This window comes from Ricinus communis, chromosome 9, assembly GCF_019578655.1.
Source record: "Ricinus communis isolate WT05 ecotype wild-type chromosome 9, ASM1957865v1, whole genome shotgun sequence".
Classification (NCBI taxonomy): domain Eukaryota; kingdom Viridiplantae; phylum Streptophyta; class Magnoliopsida; order Malpighiales; family Euphorbiaceae; genus Ricinus; species Ricinus communis.
Genome location: NC_063264.1, coordinates 25,416,395 through 25,425,126, shown reverse-complemented (window position 1 = coordinate 25,425,126; position 8,732 = coordinate 25,416,395). Strand labels below are relative to the sequence as shown.

Sequence of the window (8,732 nt, the reverse complement as noted above, 5' to 3'; positions counted from 1 at the left end):
CCGAAAGAAAACAAAAACCAAACTACAGAAACAAAAATAAATAAAAAAAAAACAAAGAAAAAACATATCTTATAAAATGTAAAATAAAATTAATTAAAAAATAATTGGAAAAAGAAACTTCTGATTTTGTTTCTTTTCTTGTTGGCAAATCTCTCGATCTTCTCTCTCTCAGAGTTCGCCATTGCACTCAAGGTTCGTTTCCGAGTCTCAATTTCATCGCATTTTCTGGTTCTAGGGATTTATGGAAAATTTGTAGTGAAATTGAGCTGTTTATTGTCGATTTGGTTAGGGTTTTGATTAGTAGGTTTGTTTCGTTGTTGCCTTTTTTTTTTTTTTTTTTTTTTTTAATTTTCAGGGGCTTTTTTTTTAAATTTTCAGGGGCTGCTGCTGGCGTGGAATTGAGCAAAAATGGAAGGCGTACTCTGGTGTCTCATGTCTGTTGTTTGATGTTTGTTATTGATTGTGTTTTTAGAGACTCTAAATTTAGGGTTTTAGGTGTTGAACATATATGTGTATGTATATAGACTTTGTATGTGGTTTGCTGATTGAATTAGATATGTTTTAAGAAATTGTTTTTGTTATTCAAAAGAATAAAATATATATTGGAGAAGAGGTAAAGAGAGAAGGATACAATTTTAGATGGGTAATAAGCTGGGAAGGAGACGACAAGTCGTTGACGAGAGGTATACCAGGCCACAAGGCCTTTATGTTCATAAAGATGTGGACCATAAGAAGCTAAGGAAGCTCATTCTTGAATCCAAGCTCGCACCATGTTATCCTGGCGATGATGAGTTTGGCAATGATCATGAAGAATGCCCTATTTGCTTCTTGGTTAGTATCATTTTATCAATATGTTTCTTTCTTTCCATTTTATTGTATTTGTTTTAATTTGCATGTTTGGCTGCTTGGTGAATTTCAGAAGAAAGGAAATAAAAAGAATGTGTAATTGACTTGTCTTTGCTTTTGTTGAAGAATCCAATTCTCAGTCATGTGTTCATCATTCTTGTTTACTGGCAGAGAACATAACATTAAGTTATCAATTTGTATTCTCTTTCTTATTCAATTTTTTGGTGACTGAGGAGAAAAATCAGGTTGCTGAAATTCTTTTCTACTTTGATTTTTTTCCTTAATGTGGTACATATCACTCATCCAACCTTCTGTTCCTTTTTCTTTTTGTCTCAGTATTATCCAAGTCTTAATCGATCACGGTGTTGCATGAAGGGCATTTGTACAGGTAATTTGTTAATACTTTTGCAAGCAACACATGTTGTACTTATTGTTCTGGATGCAATTTGATTGTTTGATATTTCTTTTGGCACACTAGAGTGTTTCTTGCAGATGAAAAATCCTAATTCTACACGTCCTACTCAGTATCCTTCACAGCTAGATTTTAATATTCAGATTCATGTATTTTCCAATTTGATAACAATGGTCTTTTTATTTTGGGATCCATATTGCCTATGCTTGTGATGCTTTAACTTATCAGATGTCCTTTTTGCAAAACCACAAATTACGCTGTGGAGTATCGAGGTGTGAAAACAAAGGAGGAAAAGGGCATGGAGCAAATTGTAAGGGCATTACTTGTAGAAATTTCTTTTCCTATTTTCATTTTCTAATTTTTAAGGAAAATGAGAACTTGTCATTTTCATAGAAAATTTATAAAATTTGTAAAACTTGTTTACTTGTTATTATATAGAAAACTTTTATTTTCTATTTGGGTAATATCTTAAGTATAAATGGTAAACTTAGAATAATAAAGTGAAAAATCATTATTTTCATTCAAAAAACAAGTGAAGAAAAACATAGAAAACATGTTAAAGCTTGTTTTCCAAAGTTTAGTTAGAATTTAGTAAACATTAAAAACTGTTTTCCATTTTCATTTTAGACAAGTAACACAAGTAAACACAAAATTTTATTTTTGGTTTTAATTTGAAATTTTTTCTAGAAAACTGACCTAGTTCTCTATAAGTAAACAACCCTAAGCTTGATTAGCGTAAGTAACTTTACTTTATGTGTTCAGGGATGTTGATCTTTTCAAGTGGTTGGGGTTGCTCTTTATATACATATCTCTTAATTCTGCAGGAAGAACAACGTGTTATAGAAGCAAAAATTAGGATGAGGCAGCAGGAACTTCAGGATGAAGAAGAGAGGATGCAGAAAAGACTTGAATTAAGTTCTTCAAGTTCTAGTATTGCACCAGGGGAGGTTGAGTGTGGCTCTGCCGCTGGTATTCTCTCTTCCAAATTCTGGTGTTGATCTCCATATCCGTGTTTTGTACATTATGGTGGGCATAACTTTTCTTTTTCTTCTTCTTCTTCCTCATCTCCTTTTTCTAGTTCAATCTTTTAGGTCTCCTTTGGAAGCTGAGGGAAGCATTCCTTCTCAATTCTCAATCAGACACCCTCCACATTATAGGGCGAACAGGTAAATGTGTTTCATTTTTCTGTTTTTTTTTTCTTTTATTATTTCATGTTTTAGGTAAAGTAGGCTTGTGATATGTTTTTAGTTTACTCTTTGGTCTTCAATTGAGTGAATAATATAATTTAGAAGAAAAATCAATGGGAGGATAGAAGTTTTGCTACCTGCAAACTTTGTAATGTCTGGAATTCCTTATTGTCTTGGATCTTGAAGGATATTGTCTATTTGTTTTATCTCACAAATTAATATTTTATCACTCTTCTTTGTTCACAAATAATTTTACTATTCAATTCATTATTTGTCTTATAGAAACTGAGAATTGTGCTTAGGATGTACTAATTAGATTATATTTCCTAGTGATTTTTATGCATCACAGGTTAGTGGAGCTTGTTTATAAGTATTCAATCTCAAGTTGCAATTTCTGAGCTCTGCTGTCAATTAATTCATGTGGAATTCTTATTTGTAATTTGTGATTGGGGTTGTTGGGGTCAGTACAATATCATATGTATTTTTGGATTTGAAATAATATGGTGAAAGACTTGAAAGAGGGTCCAATTACAATAGAATGTAAAAGGAGGGATGATAAATGTCAGCTTCGTTACTTATGAAAGAAAGTTTCTGGGCAGGAAAGGCTCCTTCCATAGAGCTCCCTATTTAGCTGCTTTGGGAATTTAATCTTACAATGGCCTCCAGTTTGTCCTCAATCTTCATATTGCATTGGCCGTTTAATACTTCTAAAAAGAAAACTAATGGCATGGCTGTTTTGCAACTTCCTTAAATGCAGATTCAACTATAAATTTAGCACTGAGCTCACAATTTGCTTTGTGCCTTTTTGGTTAACTTTCTAATTTCTGCTCTTATGCTTTTGATTTTTGTATTATTACGACCATAACAATAAGATATTTAAAAAGAAGCAACTTTAGCCTGTTAAAACTTACGAAGTCTTAGTTTAAAGGAGGCATAAGACTTCAGCAGATGTAAACATCAGTATTTTGTGCATTTTTCATCATTAAAAAAGTGCCATAAATAAATGTTATCCGTGCCTAAGAATTTACTTCTTATATTTGCTTGCTTTTGCTTATCTTGTAAAAAACTTTGTTATTTCCTCGGATACACATTTCTTTATCTATTCGTCACCTTTATACATGAAAGAACCTTTTCTTGATGTCAGAGAATAAGTTTTATAGTTGCGACAAGGGTGCAGATTTGAATTTTCAAAGTAGCTGCATCATGTATTTTTGGCTGCGGATTTTTCTCCAAATTTTCCTTGCAGGACCCATTTTGCTGGGACCATAATTTTGCATGTCTTGTGAACATATATATGTGTGTGTGTGTGTGTGTGTGTGTGTGTGTGTGTTAGAAAGGATTTGTTGCTAGTCAGAACTTTAAGTAGCACACTCAAAATGAAGGCTTTGATTGGCATGAAATCAATTAAAAATTCTGAATATGTTTCCCTTTTGTATTCTGTGATTCTAATCACAATATATCAAATGCTAATGCAATCGTAGGGATGATGAATTTGACCTAGATCTTGAAGACATTATGGTCATGGAGGCTATTTGGCTTTCTATTCAGGTAAAGGTTCCAAACCTATTGACTCAATTTTACAAATGAGATTGGCTGCAAAATATGAGACGTGTAATCTCTAAAATAAATTCCTTTGTGTAGGAATATAGGCTTACGGTGTTTGTGCAAGACAGTCTTGGCTTGAACTTAAAATCTATGTTGAATAAATTTCCTATAGGTTTTTTTTTTTTTTCCCTCTTTTCTGTCTATTCCTTTTCTTTTTTTTTTTTTTTTTTTTCTGTATGTTTGATGCTTTCACTTCTTTAATCATGTTTCCCTCCTCTCTTGCTCTCTTATTTTTTTCTTTGTTCAGACCCTGTCATTTGCTACTTTCTTTAACATTATGCTTCTTTAGAGAATTTCTGAAAAATTCAAGGTCATAAACTTTTGAGCATAATGTATTACCCTGATAATGACCTCCAATATTATCCATATGATTTATGGTCTGATATGGGTTTCCATATTAATTAGGGTCTATTTGGAAGAGGGAGGAGTATGGGAGGAAAATTGAGCATTGGATCCTTAATTTTGTTGCTTGTCATTTGGGTCCCAACCCAGTTTCCTCTCATTTTTATTTCCCCTGTTTTCTACCCTCTCCCAAACATAACTAGGTGTAAGAATCCTGGTTACTTGAGATGGGAGCATAAACATTGTATTATTCTCAAATTCTATATGCAGATATCCATAAGGATTCTGGTATTTTAAGATATGAACCACAATAAACCTACTAAATACTCAAAATAGAAGTCAAATGGAACTCCTGTTCCATTCACAAATATGAAGTTTGATTATATCACCAATGAGCTTGCTAATTGTAAGTTTTTTACCAGACTCATTCCTGAAAGGTATGTAACTGAACAGACAGCCTTACTTTGTTGGAATTTCTAATTAAGTTCTTTGAACAATTATTTTATGTTAATTGAGTTTTTCGACTTCTTAAAACAACTGAGATACATTCTCTTTTGGTTTCATTATAACAGTTTGGTTAATAAAATTGACTAGTGGAGAATTCAGATTGACAAATTTGAAGGAGAGTGTTTAAATGTTTTATGCAACTTATGATTAGGGTGAAATAGATTACAGGCAAACAAAATTTGGGGCTGTTATGGTGTGGTTGGTGGCACTCTTCTCTCTTGAAGACATATTTTCTCACTAAGGCTGCGTTTTTCTTTTCACGGAGATGACTTCTTTTAAGAAAACTTTTTCTGAAAAAGGGATTTTTTGGCAAAATAATTAATTTCTTCTTGTTGTTTGGATAAGAAACACTAAAGGAAATTATCTTATGGTGTTTGGAGTGTTCTAAAAATTATTACTCGTCTTCTCACTAAAAAAGACTTAATATATTTGGAATTCATTAAGACTATTTTCAATTTATAATTAAATCCGAAAGAGTTTTTTTCTTTTCTTTTATGTGATTTTCTTTTTAGTATAGATGATGTGGTTTGATTTGCCAAATACTCCTGAGATATGCACTTGGACTATTTTTTTTACTAGTGAAAGAAAGGTGGAGAAAAAAGGACTATATGTTGCTTTAGAAATCTTAAATTCAATTGATAAAATATAAAAAAGTTTGAGGCCTTAAGTAGAAAATAAAGTAGGGGATGCCACTGAAACATTACGTACACTAGGGCCAATTTGGCATTTCAATTACAGCCCCATCATTATAAAAGAGAACTTGCATCAATTCTCTATCTTGATTCTGGTCTCAAGCACGGTAGCAAACGCAATTTATTCATAACTGTTGTGAGCTTCTTTGTGGGTCTACACAAGCCAAATACAGTTCCGGTTTTGTAGTTCCCCAAATTGTTACTCTTTTTCTGTGCCTTCATGGTCATTTTTATCATTTTATGCAAATTTAATTAAGAAGTTTTCAGTCCTCTCCAAGTGATTGAGGAGTCAACCAAACTTGTTACTGTCACCACCATCAGCCCACCCCAAACCCCAACCCAAACCCCAACCTCTCTTCCCCTTCCCCTCCCTATACACACGCATACAAACACAAACAGTAAGCTTGTGCTTGTTTGAAGATCAGAGTGCTCATTGGGAGCTGGCTTAGTGCAATCCTTTTGCCATTTGTTATTCCTCGTCAATTTGAATTTTGTGCAGCTTACTCATTAGCTGTTAGCTCTGAGATTCAGATTCTATGTGCAATTACATACTATCAACAAAATTTGCTATTCGGATAGACAGAAATTGCTAATGGTAAAAATATTTAGAGGTCAGGTCTTGGATTGTCTTGGATGTCAGTCTGTCTGCATCAGTGTTGTGAGTAGTATTTGGTAAATGGTTAAATTTATGGTTGATTAGGTTAAATGGTCATGTGGGTATGGTGAATTGATTATGACTTTACATATGACCACTTCTGTTCTCCATCATTATGGTCTTTTACAGCTGACTAAGATAATTTTAAATTGGACAATTTCAGGAGAATGGCAGACAGAAAAACCCAATTTATACTGATGCTGCTTCATCTGAAAATTATGCTGTACAAGGTCATTATGCCTTGCAAGCAATGCCTCCGGTGACTGAATCATCATCATCTCCTTCTGGGGGTCTTGCTTGTGCAATAGCTGCTCTTGCTGAGCGTCAACAGACGGGCGGGGAATCCTTTGCTCATAATAATGAAAACGTTGCAGCATGTAACATGCTTCCAGGCGGTAGCAGCTTTTACAACAGGATGGATCAGGATGCAGAGAATTACTCCCCAGCACAAGGCTCTAACAATATGTTATCAGATTGCAGAATGGCAAGAGATGATGTGCAATGGGTTGCTGATCGAGGATCAGATGCTGCTGAAGCGGGGACTAGTTATGCAAGCTCTGAAACAACAGAAGATAGTGACGGAATTTCTGTTGTATTACCACCGCCACCACCGCCGCCGCCTGATGAAATAGTGGGGAGTGACTCTGGAATGATTGTTCCTGAGAGTTTTGAGGAGCAGATGATGCTGGCCATGGCTGTTTCTCTTGCTGAGGCTCAAGCTATGACAGGTGGAGCAGGAAGCGCATGGCAATAGTTTTCAGGGGTAGGGTACAAAATTCAAACAAATGATGCCAGTTACGCTTTTCAGCTAGCTGGGTATTGAGCTAGGATGATTGCACAATGTGCTGCAGACAACTAGCTCAGTGGTCAAGGTAGTGACAATTCTCCCTCCTTTGCACTCTATCACTATATATATTTTGTTAAAGGAAAATGGGTTGTCTTAGTGAATGAAAGGTTGTTTGACATTCATAATAACTTGGATTCTTTCTTTCAAAGTTATAATATATATATATTTTTTTTGCGTGTTCTGAATTCATAAGTCCTACTGGAGCAAAATTGTTCTATGATGCTCTCTCTATAGTCATTTCTGTATTCTGGCTTTTATGCATTATATTAGGATAAAATAATACAAATTAATCATCAAATGTATAACTTGTTAAGAATTGAAGGGCTTATCTATTTGTCTTAAATGGTTGAGTAGCTTATCCTAATATCAGCTGTTAAAAAGTTGTAGAACAAAATGGAATTTAACTTTATGTTGTTAGAAGCTTTTGCATACCTAAAAGAATCTGATATTTCCCTGTTGTCTACTGGTGAATTGATGCTTTGAGGTGCTGTAAAGATACTGAACTGTAATGTGTTTATATGATTTATTCTTCATGCCGGAGCCACATTTTAGACTCTATATGTTCTGCTGCTTTTTACTGTTTATGTTTGGTAAATTAGATTGTTATATCATTTTATCTCCATGGAATCTCTCTGATAAGAGATTCATTATTCTGATATTATTTATGCTGCGCACTATCAGCTATCAGCAGTGGCACCGCTTTAGGGTTGGTGTCTTTTTATTTTTTTTCTTCGCCTCTCCCCCCAATTATAATGTCATATCGACTTCGGGTTCTTCCTCACGACTTTCATTACTCTTATTTCTTTGTGTAAGAATGCTGCGGAATTTATATTCCTATTACCAAGTGTAGTAATCTCTTGGCGCCTTGGCTAAACATATTGTTCTTTTTCTTTTTTGTTTTTGCTTTTGTTTAGGTGTGGTTATTGTTTTTTTTTTCTTTTAAATTGTTTTCTCTTTAAAATCAACGAAACTGTCAAGATATTTATGAGTTACAAATAAGAGGAGTGATATTTGAACTTTTTATTCAAATTGGGATATATATCTATCATCAAGTAAGACCGGTTGTTGCGTAATGTAAAGATTTACTATCAAGGTAATGGGTGTAATCTTGGCCCATTTTAAGGGAGTTTATTACGATATGCTCTAGAGTTGGTGATGTCTTGCATAATACTTTTTAGAAACAGTAAAAGAAGGTATCGGTGGCTTGGCTTTTAATACTTTTTAGTGTTTTTCTTTTTGACAAATAAAGGTGGGTGTTTTACCCCGTCAGTAAAATCAAGTATGTACACTGACATCGTTAATAGTAGATAATGTGGCGCTCTTATTAACTATATTTGTTGTAACTTAGCCTCATTGTAATTGTATTTGTTGTAATATGGTCTCACATTATAATTAATCAAAGGATAAAAATATAGAAAATGATGAAAGTGTAAAGAAAAGAAAGGGATAGCTAGTGATTTCATCGTTTAATAATTTTCAGTGTGTGGGTTTTTTTATTTATTGATATAGATAGTTAAAAATTGTGATTAAAGGAAGTATTTTATTGTTAAGAAATTACCAATTTACAAAAATTTAACTATATTCATTTTAATTAATAATTATTATCATATTGTATGTGTTTAATGATATGAATTTAGAG

The 8,732-nt window shown here is 33.5% G+C and overlaps 1 protein-coding gene across 2 annotated transcripts; it reads left to right on the top strand.

The window, feature by feature from the left end:
- Positions 1-7,265, top strand: LOC8268052 (E3 ubiquitin-protein ligase DA2L). Of its 2 annotated transcripts, none has more exons than XM_002530084.3 (9): positions 1-192; positions 379-831; positions 1,183-1,234; positions 1,325-1,370; positions 1,487-1,568; positions 2,083-2,227; positions 2,337-2,424; positions 3,927-3,993; positions 6,410-7,265. In XM_002530084.3, exons 2-9 carry the CDS (start codon positions 640-642, stop codon positions 6,998-7,000), a joined length of 1,263 nt encoding a protein of 420 aa, XP_002530130.2. In that variant the 5' UTR covers positions 1-192; positions 379-639; the 3' UTR covers positions 7,001-7,265. The 2 variants fall into 2 exon arrangements, with proteins under 2 accessions (XP_002530130.2, XP_048235315.1); XM_048379358.1 differs by having other exon boundaries at positions 356-831.
- Positions 7,266-8,732: the final 1,467 nt, after the last annotated feature.

What these genes read in the sequence shown, in the direction of transcription:
- LOC8268052 (XM_002530084.3), top strand. Translation starts at nt 640, where the DNA reads ATGGGTAATAAGCTGGGAAGGAGACGACAAGTCGTTGACGAGAGGTAT. An exon ending in AATGCCCTATTTGCTTCTTG is followed by an intron (nt 832 to 1,182) that starts GTTAGTATCATT and finishes TTTTTGTCTCAG; the next exon opens with TATTATCCAAGTCTTAATCG. An exon ending in CCACATTATAGGGCGAACAG is followed by an intron (nt 2,425 to 3,926) that starts GTAAATGTGTTT and finishes ATGCAATCGTAG; the next exon opens with GGATGATGAATTTGACCTAG.